At 45.0% G+C, this 23,709-nt stretch overlaps 1 protein-coding gene across 2 annotated transcripts in view; it reads right to left on the bottom strand.

Moving 5' to 3' along the window:
* MAP3K10 (mitogen-activated protein kinase kinase kinase 10) overlaps positions 1-23,709 on the bottom strand; it is a 186,206-nt gene that overhangs the window by 122,038 nt on the left and 40,459 nt on the right. The window contains exons 1-3 of one of the 2 annotated variants that reach the window (XM_063937666.1): positions 20,897-21,014; positions 18,237-18,569; positions 11,605-12,702 (exon numbers count right to left, since the gene is read on the bottom strand). In XM_063937666.1, coding sequence (XP_063793736.1) covers positions 11,605-12,346 — 742 coding nt within the window. In that variant the 5' untranslated portion in view covers positions 12,347-12,702; positions 18,237-18,569; positions 20,897-21,014. Of the gene's footprint in view, positions 1-11,604; positions 12,703-18,236; positions 18,570-20,896; positions 21,015-23,709 lie in introns of those variants that run through there. The other variant, XM_063937667.1, reaches the window with a different exon arrangement.

Here is a 23,709-nt window from a genome sequence, read left to right as displayed (position 1 = left end):
CAGAAGTGTAATTGATACTGAGCATGAATGTGAAGAAACATGCTGATGGCAGGTTATACTGGACAACCGCTGCACCATAGGATGCATACTTCCTATGCAAATTAGCTATGTACTGTACATGCTTAGTGCTAATTACCGATCTTTTAGAACACAATTATGTAATGACCTACCCATTTAAAAATAGAGTTTATGTAATTATTATCCAAACACAACAACTATTTGTCTCCCCCCCCCCCCCTGGATTTAGGAACATTACCTACCGTCAGGAGTACTTTACAAATACACACTGCGGAGGCGCCCATTTTTATAGGATAAACCAGTATTTTTCAAAATAAATCAGTGATAACAATGAAACACTATATAAATGGGTTCGGTATGTTATCCCGGTCCTCCGGATGCTGGCGGTCACATGACCGACACTGGCATCCCAACATTGAAGATTCCCAAGTCGGAGGGGGTAAGTATTTTAGACACCCCCTACTCTAACCCTCCAGGGGGCGGTGGCTACAGCTAATCCCCCTCCCCCTAATGCCTAACTCTAACAGTCTCCACCCCACTTACCTTTGGGATGTCGATAGTCAGACTTCCGGCGCAGGTCTCCCGAGTGGTGTCAGGATTCCGGCGTCAGTCACATGACCATCGGTACCCAGTCCATCGGGATGCTGAACGCATCCCATATAAACACTAAGTGGGAGAACAATGGCTGACCAGTGCATTATCAGGCCCCAGTGGAAATTTTAAGAAGGTACCCGGTGATCCAGCATTAAGCCTCTCGTTGCTCTAGCCTCCCATGTTCCACGGGCTGCTCTCTAAAGAGTGAAGCAGGTGCTACACACACTACATTATTACATAAATACATACATGCTAGGTCTCCTGGAAAGTCTGCGATTTTGCTCGATAGGCAGTCATAGGCAAACGCAGAGGGGGTTTCTGGTTGCCCGGAAACCCCCCTCATCTTGCAAAGTGTCTCAAATTATAACAATAGCAGTGGTGTGTAATATGATCACTAGAGCTGCCACCACATCATGCAGTTTAAAGGGACAGAGCAGAGATGCTGCACATGCCCAGTGGTAGCCGTTTCTTTGACCAAGTTTGCTGTGTATATGGATCTGAGTCATCAATCAGCACACTGGACATGAGAGTTTCTAACAGGAAGAAGAGACAGTAGCTTTACTATGAGGTGGGAGAATCTGTGCTTAGAAAGTGAAGTACTGGTTCTATTAGGTTTGTGTATTTATTATGGTATGTTTAACCTTTTCCTGACCACTTATCTTATTTATTGTATTTAAATGTTTGATACAGCCTATACTATAGGCCATCTATAGTGTTAACTATTAATACTGTATTCCATACAGTATCCAATGTTTAAAAAGACCACACCTGCTCCAATGTTCCGCAGAGTGGGAGATTGTGGATTGAATTTGGAAACCCCCCCTCTAGAAATCCTGCGTTTGCCACTGGTGCCAGTGTGTACTGCATTCTCATCATTGTTTGTTCTGTCTGTAAGTAAGTCTGTGCGCAGGAAAGGGGTGCACGCAAATCCAAGATAATCACCAACAGGCATGGGGGAATATCTGATCAGAAAACATTTGTTATTGGCTACTGTGTTCCAACCGCATTAGCAGGCCACTTGTGAGCCAGGTGCTCAGCCATGGACTCCAATATGAGAAGTGTTGCAAAGTGAACAACGACTACGTCACTCGATTCTCGGGTCGAGCAGCAGGAGAGGATCAGGCCATATCTGTCCACTTGAAGAAATATACAGAACACCAATGCTACATTACACAGAATCACTCATAACTGATACCCCTTTTCCACTAGCTCTAGTTTGTTTGTTTTTTCTAGTGGAAATGGCCCCCCCTGCAAATTTCCGGATCAAGTGATCCGGGAATCTTACCTGGGTAGATTGCCGGGTTTAACACGTGTTCAACCCGGTAAGCTGTGTAGTGTAAACGGAAGCCATTTCAATGCGACATGGCTCTCGTTCACAGTCTATGGAAGGGCGATGCTGGGAGATCATGTGATCTCCCAGCGCTGCCCCTGCCGCGTGTCAAAGTCGAAAAATATCATGATGCATATCCCTTGTACTAACCCCTCATGCACATGCACGCTGCTTACGCACCTGGTCCCCCGTGCGTACACATACCCGCAAGTTGCGTAAGAGACGCTCCAGCGACTCTTGCGCATGAGATGTGTATTTACGGCGGAGTTTGTGAGCGTGTAGCGTGCGACTCGAACGTAGCATATTTAACCCAAATAGTGCATTTTGTAGATATTATTCCCCTAGACCATGTCAGCGAGTATGATTAGTTTAAACAGTCCCTGGACAGAGAGATTCCTCTTTGCATGATAGGAAGGGTCAGATAAAGGATGAAAGGTGGTGTCTAGTATCCAGCTGTAGGGTATTTTAAGGGTAACATTCCGGTGTTAGTTAGGAAAGGATCGCTCGCTCCTGCGTATAGTTATGTACAGAAGTAGATTATGAACATTAACTGTATTTGCTGTAAATTACACATGCGGCGGGAATCCTGAGGATACCTCCCACCAGAGCAGTTGGGGAAAGACACAGCCCACCTGTTCAAATCCACCTATGACCTTTGCTGTAATGTAGAGACACATCCCTGTGTCCAATGAACAATGAGATTACAGGGACCATTGTATTGCGAATGTATGTTGTGTATATAAAGACCACTGTTGCCTGGCTGGACACAAGACTCTGAACGCTATCTACTTGATGAGCGGAGGACTGAGATCCAGGTTGCACTTGCGAACACACACGTATGTATATTCTCTGTAGCCATCATTATTCTCTGTTATTCTGTTAGATTTCCTTGTTAGCTTGTAGTGTATAACTTGTATCTGTTTTCCCCTTTTTCTCTGAATAATCCACTGCGGTGTTAGAGCCCTGTGGTTTTAGCAAAACCGGTGTTGTGTTTTCACTTTCCTGCAAAGGGCTTTCTTAGCGTCTTAATCGCTCTAACAGCATACACATTGTTAAGGTTTTTAGGCGGTACATCTTTACAATATTTGACTACTAAGGTTTAGAGTATAAGCACATCCATACATTATTTTGTTAACAAGGTTTACTGTATATCATTCTGTGAGCGTCCGTGCCGCTCGTGTCTCACGTCCACGGCGCAGCGTCTGCTACGCTAATAGCGTAGTAGTACGGTACTCAGTACGCCAATAGCGTACTTAGTCCGTAGTGTGTGTAATAAGTCTAGCGGCCATAACGGCTCCACGGTAATAGTATATAGCTTTTGTTTTAAGGTAATATTTGACATTATCAATTGGGGTATCGTCCGGTTCTCCTCATATCCGCAGCCTAGCAGGACAAGGCAGACTTTTATCTATCAGCAAAGGGCGGGAAGGTAGTATCCCGTTAGCAGTTTTGTGGTCGGGGATACACTAGTGCTGATTAGATAAGCGTCTGCTCCGCATGGTTTGTAGGGATGCTGGTGGGATCCGAAAGGTAAGAACGTAAAGCTATTGTTTTTTTAATCTGTTTAATTTCTGTTTGGTGCCAACTGCGCACGCAACACACGTAACACACGCACACACCTGTATTTTATTTGTGTATTTTGCATATCTACCCTCTTGTTTGCCATTAGCATTGATCATGTGCTGAGAAAATTTGTTGCTATTTAGTTAAAAGTACAGAGTAATATTTAAGGGAGTAATTGTAAAACACACACGCAGCCTGGCCCAGTTATAAAGGTTCATACAGGAGATACTGTGTGGTGTTTGGTAAGCGATTATAGTTAAATATCGCCTACATTTATAAAAGCGTGTTATTTGTGTTACTGCGGACGTATCCGGCCTTTGTACACGTGTCTCGGACAGTGTGTGAGACTGCGTACGCAACGCAAAGGCCTACACACGTGGCGTATTTTACGCAACGTGCGTACAGGTACGCCCACTTAATACAAATCACATGATAGCATTGTTTTAGTTTAGGCGACACGGTAGCCACGCGATAATAGCACAAATTGATCAGTGTCCAAAATTTAATTTAAAAGATCCTTCTCTTATTGCATCACCTCTGGGATTAGGCTGTTTCACCTGAATGAAAGTTAATTTTCTGTACAGAAAAATCAAAGTGTATATGAGTGAACGAGCGTGTGTATGCAAATAAAGTTTTGTGAACTCGGGATCAGGGATCCCATAGGACACCAGTGGAGTGAACACTTGGTGGCGTGAGATTGGCTTGCTCACGTTAACGTTGATAAGGTATAAAGGAGCAAGGTAGCAAGTTTAACAGCAGACCAAGAGGTCGGCGAAGTCAGAAATCCGCTGACTAGGTCAAGCGAAGCTCTGAAAACCGTGGCCTGAGAAAGGTCAGCGGTGAGAGCGCAGCCCCGGGGGTTTGCGTAGTACCCATATAGGCCCGTTTAGAGAATACGCTCCGGCTGAGGTTTCGCAGCCTAAACAATCGATTCCGTTGGTCGTGCAGCGGATAAGTAATAGTTACTTATACGCAGTGCGACTGTACCGCACGTTACTGTGTGCATTAGTTAGTTAAACTTGATACCCATTACGCAATTTGCGTACAATCGCGGGGTCATAGACGCTAATTGTACAAGCAACGTGATTTGTGTAACAGGTTTTTTTTATTTTAAGGGAGTTTTGCTGTTCACTCAGGAAATCTCCAGCAACTAATATTTACTGGGAGGGGTAGCATACTCCCACACGCTCTCAGTAAATAGAGGTTACACAGGGGCCCTAGGTTGGGTACGACCAGCACTGCGGACAGTGTGTAGGTGTATTGGCCGACGTGGGCGAGAGTGAGTGAGAGCACTCGTTGGACATTCACCGTTGCCTTATATTGAGTAATTTGGTTTTGTAAGAATTCGCAGAGAAGGCAATACCTGCAAAGAATGGGGGCCAGTTGCTCAAGTAAGGGACGATCAACCAGGGTTCAGGTTGATATTCCGCGACCCAAAGGGTCGGCAAGGTACATAATGTGTGAGAAATATGGATCACACGCAGAGATTATGTGCAATGAATGGGAACAAATGACTGTGGATGATAGGGAACCGTTCCCTAGGGTAGGCAGTTTTAATCTTGAGGTGTTGCAAAATGTAAGGAGAAGGATATGTCTGATAAAATCCAGGAAACAAAGGATTAGACATTATGATTATTTACAGTTATGGCAACAGGAGGGTGAGATACAACAGGGATTAGCTCAAGCAGCTGGTTCCAACCCTAGCAGGAAACTGATAGCAACTGCACCACCACCACCGTACATTGCAGGGGAGAAAATGGCTACAGAGAATGGCATACTGGTATACGATAAAAGTGCACTTAATAAATGTATTAATGATAAGAGTAAAGTAGATAAATGTGTTAATGCTAATGCTAACCCGTGCAAGTTGTATCCCATCTTAAACTTCTCTCAGGACTGCGACCCAGAAGATGAGCCCAGCACGATATCGGCACTCTCTCTAGCAGCCACCATACAAGAAACTCAAGTGGGCACGGCCCAACCAGTAAGAGCAGTAGCAAAGGCCCCTAGTGGAGGGACAGGTGAGGTTGTGTCCACAGGTAAGTACGGTACTGTACATTATGCAGAAACAATTGCACCTCACATTGTAGAGTCAACACAAAGTGATGTAATTGAACTGAATCCTGTCAGGGTGATCGCAGTCCCCAATGGAAAGACTGACGCTCTGGGAATCACTCCCGTCAGGAACATTGCTATGCATTGCCCCTGGTCCCGGACAGAATTGAGAACAATTATGTCTGAATTTCCCGATCCCAGGAAAGATCTAGCCGCATGTCAAAAGTTTATTAAAGAACTAGGTAACGCCGCCGAACCCAATAACAAAGATTGGCGGACAGTGCTAAGGGCATGTTTGCCTTCCAATATTGACCCCGTGAAATTCATCGCTGACTGTGGATTAGATGAAGTAGTACCTCTCACTGATGAGTACAATCAGGAGAACGTAAAACAGATCAATCTGCAGTTAGGAGTATATTTCCCAACTGTTGTCAAATGGAACAAAATCTTCTCCATTAGACAAAAAGAAGGTGAAACTGCCTCTGACTATTTCCATCGAGCACTGCAGGAAATGGCTAGATATACTGGGATCGAAGACATTAAGAATAATGTGCACCATAGGGAGGTAGCGGTGTCTGTATTAATGGACGGGTTAAAGGAAGTGTTGAGAACCAGGGTACAAACCACTCAACCTAGCTGGAGAGGTATCTCGGTGGCTGCTTTGAGAGCGTCCGCTATTGAGCATGATCGGAACATCATTAGGCACAGGGAGTCACAGGGGGATAAGCTGATGACAGTAAGTATACAGGCCCTTACAACAAGGCCACATCAGCCTAAACCCCAGACCCCTGTTGGTAAGTCGTATGTGATAACATGTTTTAAATGTCAGAGAGAAGGACATTATGCACGAAATTGTAATTTTAAAGACCCACATAAGGTATATCGACCCCCTAGACAAGAAAACAACCAAAGTTATGACGCACGTAATTGGAATCAGGGATCACATAGGGAAAATTTTGGGCCACACCTGTAGTCTACAGCCAGTTAAATTAATTGCGAACCTTGGAAGTAAACCTGGGGTCCCAAGTTGATGTAATTGGTAGGTCCTTCCTTGTGGATACAGGGGTGGCCAGGTAAACTCTGTGATTTATCTTTAAATGTTTCCTCTTCATCTCTGACGTTCACCAGCAGAACTACAGCTCAAACGTCACATGTCTATTTGGTCTTTTCAGAGGTCTGCCCAACCCCAGTATATCTTACCAACATCATTGTGCCTGGCCATGCACAGAGGGTGGAGAGTGGAAATACTGGTGGGGGAGACTGTGCAGAGATACCGATAGACATGTTGGTGTGACAGCCTGATGGTGAACGGAAATCTGACAATTTTTCTCTTTTCTATTATTCTCTCTCTCTCTTTTTGTTTTTTTCATGTTCTACGGATGGTATGTCACACAACAGTTAAACAAATGGTAATGCAAGATTTATGCTCCCTACAGAAAAGTCGCTGATTCGGAAAGAATATCGTATCACTGGAGTATCCGTTCCGGGAAGACTGAGAGGCAGCACTGTTGAGACGGCATCTGAGCAAGAAGAACAACAAGACTAGAGGTGGTTATCGTACCAGTTTTCTTTCCCTTTTATTATTTTCTTTACCTCCCATTACCACTCTTTCTTTCTCCTCCTGCAAGATGGACTTACCCCAAGAGACTGCGTTCCGGGTTTTCCTGTTGACCCTGTTGTTGACCAGAACAGTCTATTTCGGTGAGAGTACCAGAGAGGTCGAGAAAGGATCTGGAATGGGTTCTGATGACAAGGACGGATTAGTAGAATTCCAAGAGCAACACAGTCACCGAGCAAAGGCGAGTATCAGAAAACGATCTGGTAGTCATGACACTAGGAGACATTGTGAAGGATTGTTAGCTGAGGAGAATTGTATCTGTAGGAATTGTGAAAACATAGTTGAGGACGGGTGCATCCAGAGATGTCAGTCCAGCCTTAATATCAACATGGACCGTCATCCATTGAGTGACTATCACTCATTAGTGGGTAAGGTTTTAAACCAAACGGAATGCTGTGTGTGCTCACAAGTACCTCAAGGTCAGAGCAAGTCAAGACTAGTACCATACCCTTTAACAATAGATGAGGTACTTGAATTAAGGGGTGGGAGACCGGTGGACAAGAAATTTAATATTTCTAGGCCTCCTAGTTTGAAGCTCCACCAATATCATGTGGATAGGTCCTTAGTATGTTTTAACATTTCCAATCCCTGAAAGCCGGGAAATTGGGAAGTGACATGGAATAACCAAACCATGGCATTTTCACACAGAGCCGATAGAATGCCCGTAGACTCAGAACTTATATGCCAAATAGCCGACGGTGGGAGATATTTTCGGTACAGGTATACTCTAGGAAGTAGGACCATGCGGGTTGGAGAAGTATCACCAGGATAATGTGCGCATATCATACAGCCTGATACGTGTACTGAACAGATGAGAGAGTTAGGGATAGGATTTTTCACCTGGAAGGTTTGCAATATGGTGATGTCATATTCTGTCCCATATGTCCTCCCCGATGATGCATATTTCATATGTGGGAGGAAGGCTTATAAGTGGCTTGCCCCAAACTCAGAGGGATTGTGTTACATTGGAAGAGTGTTGCCAGAAGTAATGACCATTACCCATGATAAGATAAAAAACGTTCACCGCAATGCTCAAGCTCCTTACACTCACACTCACTACGAACACATTGTTAAGAGACACCTTATAGATAGGACAGAGCACGCAGCCTCTGATTTGATCCATGAATCCACCGGGATTCAATTCCTACTCGCGTTAGATATCACCCGTACCGCCAGAGGAATTATAAATTTTAGGTATATTAATGCGCTAGCGAACCTGATAGACAATATCACCGAAATGTATGATGACACCTTCAGGTATACTGGGAGGGAATTGCAAGCTTACAAAACGGAACTGATTCAGCACAGGATGGTTCTCAATTACATCACAGCGGTGACAGGCGGGTATTGTGTCACCCTAGCAACTCAGTATGGTGTAAAGTGCTGTACATATATCACAAACAGCACCGATGACCCAACCGAGGTCATAGATCAAAAGATGGACGATATCTTGCAACTGAAGTGGGTGTTCCGAAGGAGACACAAACTTACCCTTACTGCTGTGAGTAATGAACTGACCGGCTGGGTTTCATGGTTGAACCCACACAAGAATGGGCTCAAAATGTTATCGTGAATGTAGGAAAATTTCTCTTTTGTATCCTGGGAGTTGTCATAATGATTGGTTTGATATTTAGATGTGTTCGGATTTTAATGCAGTGCAAGCGCAGTACCAAAGTGATGAGTTTGAGGAGCGAGGGCATTGTTACAACAACTGGTTTAATTTATGACCCATCAATTGAGACAATGCTGTGATAAGACGTGATTCCACGGTCCGTTTCTTTCACCCGTTTCTCCTTTGTTTTTCTCCAAGGTAAAAAGACATCAACTCGGAAGAAGATTTTTGATGAACATTTCTACAGACCTTTGATGAACATTTCTACAGACCTTTGATGGACATTTCCACAGACTTTGTGAGACACTTTAGAGACTTTAAAGACTTCGTATGGACACTTGAAAGACTGCTTATCACCCACAGCAAAGATACACCTATCCGGACAAGAATTCAACAGACACCCAAGGACAATCACACACATTATCATATGAATGTATTTGTAACATATGTTTCTTATCTTCATCTCTACAATCTTCAGGTAGTGACACACATAGTCGACAGGTGATATAGGTACATATATTAGCACTCACATGTTTTTCCCCCCTCCATGTATCATCAACTAATGTGCACCCCATTTGTTGGAACAAGAAGCCGAAGAGAGCTCGGTAGTGTTTGTTAGCCCACTTACAGACCCTTAATACGGGATAAGAAGGATTTAATGTATACTTCGCAATACCTCGAAGCTTATCTAGAACATGTACAGCACGATGATACATGACCCCTCAGACATGAATTTCATACATACATGCTTTTGCTATCCCACTAGGCCATACATTTCCCACCTTCTCCTCTCCTCCCTCCACCCAATCATTTATAGGTATTTCATTGTATTGTATATTTTTCTGCTTAATTGTTTGGATAGTGGCAGTTATTGTTGACTGCCAAAGGGTGGACTGTCAAAGTCGAAACATATCATGATGCATATCCCTTGTACTAACCCCTCATGCACATGCACGCTGCTCGTGCACCTGGTCCCCCGTGCGTACACATACCCGCAAGTTGCGTAAGAGACGCTCCAGCGACTCTTGCGCATGAGATGTGTATTTACGGCGGAGTTTGTGAGCGTGTAGCGTGTGACTCGAACGTAGCATATTTAACCCAAATAGTGCATTTTGTAGATATTATTCCCCTAGACCAGGCATTCCCAACCACGGTCCTCAAGGCACACCAACAGTGCAGGTTTTAGTGATATCCAGGCTGCAGCACAGATGGTTAAATCAAAATAACTGAGCTACTAATTAAGTCACCTGTGCTGAAGCCTGGATATCACTAAAACCTGCACTGTTAGTGTGCCTTGAGGACCGTGGTTGGGAATGCCTGCCCTAGACCATGTCAGCGAGTATGATTAGTTTAAACAGTTCCTGGACAGAGAGATTCCTCTTTGCATGATAGGAAGGGTCAGATAAAGGATGAAAGGTGGTGTCTAGTATCCAGCTGTAGGGTATTTTAAGGGTAACATTCCGGTGTTAGTTAGGAAAGGATCGCTCGCTCCTGCGTATAGTTATGTACAGAAGTAGATTATGAACATTAACTGTATTTGCTGTAAATTACACATGCGGCGGGAATCCTGAGGATACCTCCCACCAGAGCAGTTGGGGAAAGACACAGCCCACCTGTTCAAATCCACCTATGACCTTTGCTGTAATGTAGAGCCACATCCCTGTGTCCAATGAACAATGAGATTACAGGGACCATTGTATTGCGAATGTATGTTGTGTATATAAAGACCACTGTTGGACACAAGACTCTGAACGCTATCTACTTGACGAGCGGAGGACTGAGATCCAGGTTGCACTTGCGAACACACACGTATATATATTCTCTGTAGCCATCATTATTCTCTGTTATTCTGTAAGATTTCCTTGTTAGCTTGTAGTGTATAACTTGTATCTGTTTTCCCCTTTTTCTCTGAATAATTGACTGCGGTGTTAGAGCCCTGTGGTTTTAGCAAAACCGGTGTTGTGTTTTCACTTTCCTGCAAAGGGCTTTCTTAGCGTCTTAATCGCTCTAACAGCATACACATTGTTAAGGTTTTTAGGCGTTACATCGTTACAATATTTGACTACTAAGGTTTAGAGTATAAGCACATCCATACATTGTTTTGTTAACAAGGTTTACTGTATATCATTCTGTGAGCGTCCGTGCCGCTCGTGTCTCACGTCCACGGCGCAGCGTCTGCTACGCTAATAGCGTAGTAGTACGGTACTCAGTACGCCAATAGCGTACTTAGTCCGTAGTGTGTGTAATAAGTCTAGCGGCCATAGCGGCTCCCCGGTAATAGTATATAGCTTTATGTTTTAAGGTAATATTTGACATTATCACGCATCACCAGCAGCGTCACCAACCCGGCAATATGCCGGGTTGGTGAGCGCAGTGTAGAAGGGGGCTCTAGAACGGGTCGCAGCCGTGTCAGGCTCCTGGCTGCGACCCGTGCTAGATAGTGGAAAAGGGGTATGAGACACAATTTAGAATAAAGAACATTTCTAGGAGAACGGCCAATACATTCAATTTTATGGGGACTTTACACTAAGTAATTTATCCATACCAAAATTCGGCCATATTGCATAAGGAAGCTGTGCACAAATAGACCTGTCCTGTAAGCATGGTCTTGCCTAAGCTCAATACTGAGAATTATATTATGTATTACATTTTGAGCCACGGGCTATATTCTACCTTTTAATTCCTGACATTTTAACCTACAGATAAAAACGTTTAACAGTTTAGGGAGAGGCAGCTTGCTTACCCCACCCAACATCACCATCCATGATATGTACAGAAACAGCTAGTACAGTAGCTCTCCTTGTAATCACTTACCATTGCTGGATTTCAGGTCCCTGTGGATAATGGGAACAATAGCTTCATCATGAAGATACTTCATGCCTCGTGCAATCTGCACAGCCCAGTTAACTAGTACATGAGCTGGGACCTTTTTGCCAGCCAGGGCACGGTGTAAAGGTCCACCTCTGGCATACTCCATGACCAGACAAAGATGCGGAGGTGTCGCGCATACTCCTTTCAGGGCTATAATATTAGGGTGATGTAACATGCAAAACAACTTGGCTTCTTGTCTGACATTTTCTGCCGTTACGTTGATATCTTCATCTGGGTCATGCCGTACTGCCTTTACTGCTACCTCTTCTTCTCTCCATATTCCCCTGTAGACCTTCCCGAAACCGCCCACCCCAATGATTTCCTCCAAATCTAGCTCCTCAAACTTGATCTGCAACGGATGGGGGAAATCCTTTGGGGCAGCCCTTAAGGTGGTGTACTTAAGATCACTGACCACATAGTTGCTGGGAAAGATGCCTACTTTGTCTCTCACTTTTCCAGTCCACCAACCTTCATCACCAGAGACTGTAGAGTCCTTGGATAGGATCTCCACCAAGTCCCCTCTCCGTAATGTCAGCTCCTCCTCTGCTGTAGCTTCATAATCAAAAACAGCAGTCCACAGAGGGTTGGAGACCCCATAATCCTGCGTATCATGCCACATTCCATTTTCCTTTGTGTCTGTAGAGTTTTGCCACAAGATGGGCTCAGGTTTTGCAAAACCATCCATACCTGCAGCTCAAGGTGGTTGAGTAATCATTTTAGTCCATGTTAATCCCAAGCGCTGACATGTAAAATGTGTTTTTTTCCATAATGAAGGTATTTAAAGACGTCCAGGTCCTGCTGTACCTGAAAAAGCCCCTGACTAAACCAAACCTCACCTCCATTACTCATTTTCCTGTTCATCGTCCAATAAGAACATTCTCTTAAACTACTTTAGTGAAAAGGAAACACCAGGCCCCTTCCTTGTCGAAGCATCTCATTTGTTTCAGGGTGGAAAGTACTTAAATTTAAGACAATTCAGATCATCTCCAGTTTATACATTTTGGTACTGTACTTGGATCCTCAGTTAGCTTCAAACCAAAACTGTGTGGGATTAAGAAAAGTTAGGTTAAATCCTCATTAAAACTAATTAAGACATTTTAAATGGGCAGGTGAACATTGTGTTTTACTACACGTATGTACATGTTTACTTACATCTTTCCTGGTATATTCAGTCATGTATTGCTTTAATGATCTGATGGATTGGATGATTATTGTTCACTTGTGTGATTGGAATATGACCATGACCTGTCCTTGCGGTCATCTTCTTAACAGGACCCAGCTATGGCCCTCATTCCGAGTTGATCGCTAGCTGCTTTAGTTGGCAGCGCGGCGATTAGGCTAAAAAGCGGCATTTCTGCGCATGCGTATGGGCCGCAGTGCGCACGTGCGAAGTACTTTCACACAAAACTATGCAGTTTTACACAAGGCCGAGCGACGCTTTTCAGTCGCACTGCTGATCGGTGAGTGATTGACAGGAAGTGGGCGTTTCTGGGAGGTAACTGGCCGTTTTCCGGGAGTGTGCGAAAAAACGCAGGCGTGTCAGGTAAAAACGCAGGCGTGCCTGGGGAAACGGGGGAGTGGCTGGCCGAACGCAGGACGTGTTTGTGACATCAAGGCAGGAACCAAAATGTCTGCAGTGATCGCAAGGTAGGAGTAGATGTGGACCTACTCAGAAACTGCATGAAAAGATTTACGAGCAGTTCTGCTAATCTTTCGTTCGCACTTCTGCTAAGCTAAGATACACTCCCAGAGGGAGGCGGCCTAGCGTTTGCATTGCTGCTAAAAGCAGCTAGCGAGCGATCAACTCGGAATGAGGGCCTATGTCAGAAGCAACCCAGCAATTTGGACTGAAAAAACGAATGGCCAGATCTCATCCAGTTTGCATAGGTCTGTGGCCTAATTGGACATTAGTACAGTAGGCCAGCTTATTTTCAAGAGATCTCCTAACTAGATATTAGTACTGGGTTTCTGTAGTAATCAGAGATCCTACTCCTGATTGGTCATTATTATCAGGATAGATTAAGATACTGCTGGTTTTCTGTATTTAATATAGGGGGTAATTCAGACCTGATCTCTAGGCAGTGATTTTTGCAACCCTGCGATCAGATAGTCGCCGCCTACAGGGGGAGTGTATTTCAGCTGTGCAAGTGTGCGAACGCATGTGTAGCAGAGCTGTACAAACTGATTTTGTGCAGTCTCTGCACAGCCCAGGACTTACTCAGCCGCTGCGATCACATCAGGCTGATCGGGGCCGGATTTGACCTCAGACACCCGCTCTGCAAATGCTTGCGCCTGCGTTTTTCCAGACACTCCCTGAAAACGGTCAGTTGCCACCCACAAACGCCCTCTTCTTGTCAATCTCCTTGCGAACGCCCGTGCGAATGGATCCTTTGCACAAACCCGTCGCTGACCGGCGATCCACTTTGCAGCCATCCGTCGCGCCTGCGCATTGCGGTGCATACGCATGTGCAGTTCAGATCTGATCGCCTGCTGTACGAAAACGCACAGCAACGATCAGGTCTGAATTACCCCCATAGAGAAATCTTCTGAATGGTCATTATCAGGATGGGATCAGACAGCGCTGCTGAGTTTCTGTATCTAATGCTGGCCATACACTTGTGCGATGCCCCACGACGCGGCATCGCGGGGCATCGCATCGGCAGTTCAGGTGCGATAAAATCGCATGGTAATCACGTGATGGGCACGTCACCGACGAGTAGGAGCGGCCTCTGGCCGCTGCCGGCGGGTGCCCATCGCACATCGCAGTGCGATATATCTCATGTGGGCTTAAAACCACATGCGATTGCACTGCGATGCGAGAAATATTAAGTGCAGCACATAATATCTTGAGACGCAATATTCGACCGGCGTGCCCGCGCAGCGCGTCTCAAGGTACTAAAATGTGCATACAATCCTTCGATTTCTCTCACAGATGTGGTCGAGATTGAAGGCTAGTACCGATAATCGCACAAGTGTATGGGCACCATAAAGCTCGGCATTTACTATACAATTATCTAGCAGATCATCTGCCAGATCTGGCTGGTTAGAATGAAAATCTGGTAATGGATGAGAGCAAATGACAATTGACCATTAGCTCCCAAACACTGGAAAATGGACAAAACCTGACGTCTAAAAAATTGGTTAAATCACGGATTTAACCAATTTGTATGAACAACAGTTTATGGCAGCTTCCAGTGTTTGGGAGCAAATAGTCACTATTCATTTGCTCTTATCCATTACCAGAATTTTCATTATAACCAGCCAGATCTGGCAGATAATTGTATATTGTATACCCAGCTCAATATAGAGATATCCTGACTGGAGGTCATTATTATCATGACGGGGTCAGACAGCGCTGGGTCTCTGTATCTAATATAGAGAGATCTACTGACTGGTCATTATTATCAGGACGGGATCAGACAGCACTGTCTCTCTGTATCTAATATAGAGAGATCTACTGACTGGTCATTATTATCAGGACGGGATCAGACAGCGCTGGGTCTCTGTATCTAATATAGAGAGATCTCCTGACTAGTCATTAGTATCAGGACGGGATCATACAGCGCTGGGTCTCTGTATCTAATATAGAGAGATCTCCTGACTGGTCATTATTATCAGGACGGGATCAGACAGCACTGTGTCTCTGTATCTAATATAGAGAGATCTCCTGACTGGTCATTAGTATCAGGACGGGATCATACAGCGCTGGGTCTCTGTATCTAATATAGAGAGATCTCCTGTCTGGTCATTATTATCAGGACGGGATCAGACAGCACTGGGTCTCTGTATCTAATATAGAGAGATCTCCTAACTGGTCATTATTATCAGGACAGGATCAGACAGCGCTGGGTCTCTGTATCTAATATAGAGAGATCTCCTGACCAGTCATTATTATCAGGACGGGATCAGACAGTGCTGGGTCTCTATATCTAATATAGAGAGATCTCCTGACTGGTCATTATTATCAGGACGGGGTCAGACAGTGCTGGGTCTCTGTATCTAATATAGAGAGATCTCCTGACTGGTCATTATTATCAGGACGGGATCAGACAGTGCTGGGTCTCTATATCTAATATAGAGAGATCTCACCAGTCATTATTATCAGGACGGGATCAGACAGTGCTGGTCTCTGTATCTAATATAAAGAGATCTCCTGACTGGTCATTATTATCAGGATGGGATCAGACAGCCCTGGGTCTCTGTATCTAATATAGAGAGATCTCCTGACTGGTCATTATCATCAGGACGGGATCAGACAGCGCTGTGTCTCTGTATCTAATATAGAGAGATCTCCTGACTGGTCATTATTATCAGGATGGGATCAGACAGCGCTGGGTATCTGTATCTAATATAGAGAGATCTCCTGACTGCACATTATTATCAGGACGGGATCAGACAGCACTGGGTCTCTGTATCTAATATAGAGAGATCTCCTGACTGGTCATTATTATCAGGATGGGATCAGACAGAGCTGGGTCTCTGTATCTAATATAGAGAGATCTCCTGACTGCACATTATCAGGACGGGATCAGACAGCGCTGGTCTCTGTATCTAATATAGAGAGATCTCCTGACTGCACATTATTATCAGGACTGGATCAGACAGCGCTGGTCTCTGTATCTAATATAGAGAAATCTCCTGACTGGTCATTATTATCAGGACGGGATCAGACAGTGCTGGGTCTCTGTATCTAATATAGAGAGATCTCCTGACTGGTCATTATTATCAGGACGGGATCAGACAGTGCTGGTCTCTGTATCTAATATAGAGAGATCTCCTGACTGGTCATTATTATCAGGACGGGATCAGACAGCGCTGGGTCTCTATATCTAATATAGAGAGATCTCCTGACTGCACATTATTATCAGGACGGGATCAGACAGCGCTGGGTCTCTGTATCTAATATAAAGAGATCTCCTGACTGGTCATTATTATCAGGACTTGATCAGACAGAGCTGGGTCTCTGTTTCTAATATAGAGAGATCTACTGACTGGTCATTATTATCAGGACGCGATCAGACAGCCCTGGTCTCTGTATCTAATATAAAGAGATCTCCTGACTGGTCATTATTATCAGGACTTGATCAGACAGAGCTGGGTCTCTGTTTCTAATATAAAGAGATCTCCTGACTGGTCATTATTATCAGGACGGGATCAGACAGTGCTGGGTCTCTGTATCTAATATAGAGAGATCTCCTGACTGGTCATTATTATCAAGATGGGATCAGACAGTGCTGGTCTTTGTATCTAATATAGAGAGATCTCCTGACTGATCATTATTATCAGGACGGGATTAGACAGCACTGGGTCTCTGTATCTAATATAGAGAGATCTCCTGACTGGTCATTATTATCAGGACAGGATTAGACAGCGCTGGGTCTCTGTATCTAATATAGAGAGATCTCCTCACCAGTCATTATTATCAGGACGGGATCAGACAGCCCTGGGACTCTGTATCAGAGTTGATCGCTCGCTGGCAGTTTTTAGCAGCCGTGCAAACGCTATGCTGCCGCGGCCCACCGGGAGTGTATCTTGGCAGAAGTGTGAACGAATGTATCGCAGATCGGCTACAAAGTTTTTTTGTGCAGTTTCAGAGTAGCTCAGCGCTTGCGATCACTTCAGACTGTTCAGTTCCTGGTTTGACGTGACAAAGCCGCCCAGCGTTCGCCCAGCCACGCCTGCGTATTTCCAGGCACACCTGCGTTTTTCCGAACACTCCCTGAAAACGGTCAGTTGACAACCAGAAACGCCCACTTCATGTCAATCACACTGTGGCCAGCAGTGCGACTGAAATGCTTCGCTAGACCCTGTGTGAAACTACTTCGTTGTGCCGCATACGAATAACTGCCGCTTTTTAGCCTGATTGCTGCGCTGCGAACAAATGCAGCTAGCGATCAACTCAGAATGACCCCCATAGGGCAGTGGTTCTCATACTCGGTCCTCAGGATCCTACACGGTTCACGTTTTCCATGTCACCCGGCAGCTGCACTGTCTATCACCAACTGTCACATTTTTAAAATCTACAGGTGACCTGCAAAACATGAACCATGCGGGGTCCTGAGGACCGAGTTTGAGAACCTGTGATATAGAGAGATCTCCTCACCAGTCATTATTATCAGGACGGGATCAGACAGCCCTGGGACTCTGTATCTAATATAGAGAGATCTCCTGACTGGTCATTATAATCAGGAATGGTTCAGGCAGCGCCGAGTCTCTGTATCAGATATAGAGAGATCTCCTGACTGGTCATTATTATCAGGACGGGATCAGACAGCCCTGGGACTCTGTATCTAATATAGAGAGATCTCCTGACTGGTCATTATAATCAGGAATGGTTCAGACAGCGCCGAGTCTCTGTATCAGATATAGAGAGATCTCCTGACTGGTCATTATTATCAGGACAGGATTAGACAGCGCTGGGTATCTGTATCAGATATAGAGAGATCTCCTCACCAGTCATTATTATCAGGATGGGATCAGACAGGACCAGGTTTCCATATGGGTTGTAATTATTATCAGGATCAGTGTTTACTATAAAATAGATATAAAACATATTGATAATGTGGGTTACTCACCTATGAGGTCCCACAGCACAGAGTACCATAGATAGATCATCTCTTAAGCGTGGAAACCTGAAAGCAGCCGGTAAGGAGACAATGCACACATCATCACAGTCATCCCATCATCTCCCCTCCAGCATCATCCTCTGGCCTCCCACCATGACAAGGTGCGGATGGGATAGCTCTCTCCCATCACCTGCAGGAATTCAGCTTCAGCCCCTCTCTCTTGGGTAATGGTTTCCATTCACCTTACACAGGCTGTCAGCTGTTCCAGGCAGAGCAGATACACAGCCACCCCCCTCACCTCCCTGTTTCTGTCTTGCTGCATTGTGGGAGTTGTAGTTTTCTCTGTGGTGCAAAGAGACAATTGCAGAGTGTCACCAGCAGGTTGTGCCATGTAAACCCTGTACACTCAGGAAGTGACCACTAAATCAGGCAATGTCCCATTGTCCTGTGCACTCTTGTGTATTTTCATATTGTGCGTGCCTAGAGAAAACACCTGTATATTTATAAACTGTGAATACCTATAGCGTATTCTTGCTTAATCACAATCTGTATACTCCTGCCGATTACACCTCTTTCATTTATGTACCTACAGAATATAACCAGTTTTCTTGAGGCTTTAGGCTCGAGTTATATATAAGAAAAGGGCAAACGTATTTCACCTAGACCCAGATATATATTCAGTATTAACGCAAGTCTCATATCACCTGTGTTGGCATTACAACATATAAATTGTTACTATTTGCGCCTTGAGTCCTGTTGGAGAAAGAGCGCTATATAAATAAAATTATTATTATTACTACTCTTGTGTAGTCATAGGGCCCGATTCAATTAAGCGTAATATGAATAGCGCCGGGAAGGAGGTCCTGGAGCTATTCTATTGACCACACTGTTATGTCGGAGAATGTCAGTTCTCGCTCCTTAAACCAGATGTTTAGTCATGAGAATGGGCATTCACTGACTTAAGGTGTCTATTAACTAAGCCTTGGAGAAAGATAAAGTGGACGGAGACAGAGTACCAGCCAATCAGCTCCTACCTGTCATGTTACGGGCTGTGTTTGAAAAATGACAGGAGCTGGATGGTTGGTACTTTGGGGGTCATTCCGAGTTGATCGTAGCTGTGCTAAATTTAGCACAGCTACGATCATTCACACTGACATACGGGGGGACGCCCAGCACAGGGCTAGTCCGCCCCGCATGTCAGTGCCGGTCCCCCCCCCAGAAGTGCAAAGGCATCGCACAGCGGCGATGCCTTTGCACTTCCAGAGTAGCTCCAGAGCAGCGCAGCTTTAGCGTGCTGGCCGGGAGCTACTCGTTGCTTCCGGGCCCGCAACGGCTGCGTGTGACGTCACGCAGCCGCCGCGTTTGCCCCCCCCCCAACGGTCCGGCCACGCCTGCGTTGGCCGGACCGCGCTCCCTAAACGGCGGCTTAACGCCGCCGTCCAGCCCCCTCCCGCCTCTGTCTCAGAGGCGATCACTAGGCAACGACGGCTGCCATGCGCCGGCGCACTGCGGCGCCAGCGCATGCACAGATCAGACCCGATCGCTGCTCTGTGACAAACTGCAGCAAGCGATTGGGTCGAAATGACCCCCTTTATCTCGACCTATGGCTTAGTAAATAGACCACTAAGCTGCTTGCGTCACGTTAAAAGGTTAGCCGGATTACTACACGCAAACCAGGAAGGGTGCAAGAAGAAATCTTCTGGTCAGGGATAACATTGCGCTCAATTCAATAGCTCCCGGACATCCTGCCTGGCACTATTCATATCGCGCGGAATTTAATTGACCCGTAGAGCCTTAGCATATTCATCAGATTTACCTTAATAGTTGTGTGATAGATATGATCATTTCTGGAATTATAGCCTATGTTTGTATACAGTGCTTGTTGATTAACTATCAAATAGAATTTCTGGCACATTTTTGCTAACAAGGTAATTCCTAATGTGTATGACAGATGCAAGGGACTGAAACTATTGGCAAATAATATGTAACTAATGATCCTTTGATCCATTCCCGACAAACTAATCATATACATACATTCACTCAAATTATACTGCATGCAAGGAGCAACCTCTAGAAGTCCTCTGTTAGGTCACAGATTAGACAAATGGTGGCCAGACTCAGCCCTCAAGGATCTATCTGTTCTGGTTTTAAGAATATGTAACTTTATTGGTACCTTAATCAGTTTGATTATAGCTAAGCACAAGCATAGATATCCTTAAAACCTGGACTGTTGCATGCCTTGAGGACTGAGATTCAGAATCCCTGGTTTAGACTGTTTGGCTTAAAACTAGCAGGGCATGCGGAGTATTGTAGTTCCACAACAACAAAAACCTACAATATGCTCAGAGGATACAATTAAAAGACCCAAACAGATGATTGCCTTGCTGGAGATTTTTACATTTGACAGTGTGCAACACTTGCTCACCTGTACATTGCATAAAAGCTGCTGCAATAACCTACATGTCACAGATATAAAGTGTTAGTAAATTCTCATTGAAATTTGCAATTAAACCTGACCCTTAGTGAAAAACAGCTGAACTAAGACCTGTGACAGTAAAGAATCTGGGTAACAAGACACCCAACCATATATCTGTACATGCTATAACTGCTTTAATGTGTAACTCGGGTTATACACAACATAAACCTGTTTCCCTTCCCTGTGTAACAACCTTTGCTCAGGAACAGTCAGTGAGCAGACCACTCCCCTTACAGAGCAGGGGGTTCTGGGATGCGTAGTCTTGGCTCTGATTGAGCTGTGCAGTGGGTGGTGATGGGCAGGCCTGAAACTCTAGGCAGCACCATCCAGTGTCTATTCATGGCAGGTGAATGCTCACTCACAATGGTGTGATGCTTTAGTTGGGTGTGCATTGCACAGGTGTCTCAGCACACAGGCTGCTGGAGGAGCTCCCTCTAGTGACACATAGGAAAAGTGCAATGAACCAAAGTGCTGCTGAACGATTCTCAGAGGAAGGTGAAGATGGCAAAGATTTTAATAGAGAAAGGCGATATTATGAAGGGGATTATTTAAAAGAGAAATTCAAAAAAGATTATTCTATAAAAAGTAATGACCACGTTTAAGTATTTAGCCTCCAGTTATTGCACATTTCACCCTCAAACACATTATGGTTTGTTTGCTTTCACACAGGTGGCACAACCTGTTTACTTTGTGTATGTGTACACACACACTTGTTTACAACACGCCCCATTTAATTTTTTTCTTGAAGTTTATGCACTTTAAGGGGGTATCCAATTACCCGCGATAGTGCCTCCGGAGCGAAAAACGGGTGTTCGGTTGCTTCCCAACTTCGGTCCTCAAGGCACACTAAAAGGGCACGTTTTAGTGGTATCCAGGCTGCAGCGCAGATGGTTAAATCAAAATAACTGAGGTACTAATTAAGTCACCTGTGCTCAAGCATGGATATCACTAAAAGCTGGACTGTTTAAGGGCACTACACACTGTGCGATGTTAGCGATATTATCAACCATCAATATTATCGATGGTCAATATTTTCTTTTAGACGATTTATAACCTACACATTGGATGATATCGATGGCCAATTTGGACGATCTGAGAGTACAGACATCGATATCGTCCAAATTGACATTCATGTTTTAACGATGAACGATTGTGGGCATGCACATTGTTTATCGTTGTAGCATACACACTGAAAGATATAAACGATTTATCGTTCATTTATGAACGATGTCATTCATATCTCTCAAAGATATCCCCAAGTGTGTAGGGCCCTTTAGTGTGCCTTGAGGATCGAGGTTGGGAATGCCTGCACTATCCAATTAGGTCCAGCAAAAGTACATAGGTCCAGCGAAAAGCCGCAGACCTATGTATATTCGCGGCACTTATCGTGGGTCTAGGGGGCCCTTAGCGCGGATTATGCTTTGCGCGCCTCCAAAATCCCAAAAAATTGTTGGCATCGATGGAGGAGCGCGCCACATTGGGCCTAATTGGATAGCCCCCGCCGAACCAATTAGTCGTGGTTAATTCCTGCGGCTAATTGGATTTCCCCCTTATAGGCCCTACACACTGGCCGATTTTCTGAAAGATATGAACGATCTCGTTCATAAATGAACGAGAACTCGTTCATATCTTTCAGTGTGGAGACTCCAGCGATGAACGATGCGCGGCCCCGCGCTCGTTCACCGCTGGTCTCCCGTCGGCTGTGCATGCAGGCCAATATGGACGATCTCGTCCATATTTGCCTGCACTTCAATGCAGCCGCGTGACGGGGGGAGTGAAGAAACTTCACTCCCCCCGTCACTGCCCCCCCGCCGCCGGGTCGCCCGTCGGCCGTCGGGCACCTCGGCGGCGCATCGTCAAATGAGTAGGGCCCCTTAGTGTCTCAATCTACTTAAAAATGATAGCATATAACAAGTAAACTACTGGAGATAGAAAATAGATCATAGAATAATTTTGTTTAAAAAGATTTAATCTAAAATTTTGACTTATCGAAGTAGCCACCTTTTCCAGATATAACATACGTGTGGCATTCGTTCTACAGTAGAAATCAAACAATGTTTGAGACATTCTCCCCAACACTGTAGCAGCAGTTCTCACAAATGTGTTATATATGCAGGGTGTTTATCTTTTATGGTGCCCATACACTTGTGAGATTATTGGTACTAGCCTTCAATTTCGACTGGATCTGTGAGAGAAATCAGGGGATTGTATGCACATTTTAGGTACCTTTCGACGCGATGCGCGGGCTAGAGATGAGCGGGTTCGGTTTCTCTGAATCCGAACCCGCCAGAACTTCATGTTTTTTTTCACGGGTCCGAGCGACTCGGATCTTCCCGCCTTGCTCGGTTAACCCGAGCGCGCCCGAACGTCATCATGACGCTGTCGGATTCTCGCGAGGCTCGGATTCTATCGCGAGACTCGGATTCTATATAAGGAGCCGCGCGTCGCCGCCATTTTCACACGTGCATTGAGATTGATAGGGAGAGGACGTGGCTGGCGTCCTCTCCATTTAGATTATAAGAGACTGAGAGAGATTTACTGGAGCTGACTAGGAGGAGTACTGTTACTGTAGAAGTGTAGAGACTGAGTGGAGAGAGTTTACTAGTGAGGACAGTGCAGTTTACTTTATAATCCGTTCTCTGCCTGAAAAAAGCGATACACAGCACACAGTGACTCAGTCACATACCATATCTGTGTGCACTGCTCAGGCTCAGGCCAGTGTGCTGCATCATCTATTATCTATATATAATATTATATATATATCTGTCTGACTGCTCAGCTCACACAGCTTATAATTGTGGGGGAGACTGGGGAGCACTACTGCAGTGCCAGTTATAGGTTATAGCAGGAGCCAGGAGTACATAATATATTATATAGTGAGTGACCACCAGACACACAGTGCAGTTTATTTAATATATCCGTTCTCTGCCTGAAAAAAGCGATACACACAGTGACTCAGTCAGTCACATACCATATCTGTGTGCACTGCTCAGGCTCAGGCCAGTG

Source organism: Pseudophryne corroboree, chromosome 8 (genome assembly GCF_028390025.1).
Source record: "Pseudophryne corroboree isolate aPseCor3 chromosome 8, aPseCor3.hap2, whole genome shotgun sequence".
In the NCBI taxonomy this organism is placed as follows: Eukaryota; Metazoa; Chordata; class Amphibia; order Anura; family Myobatrachidae; genus Pseudophryne; species Pseudophryne corroboree.
Note: the sequence above shows the minus strand (reverse complement) of the source record. Positions and strands in the feature narration are given on the sequence as shown.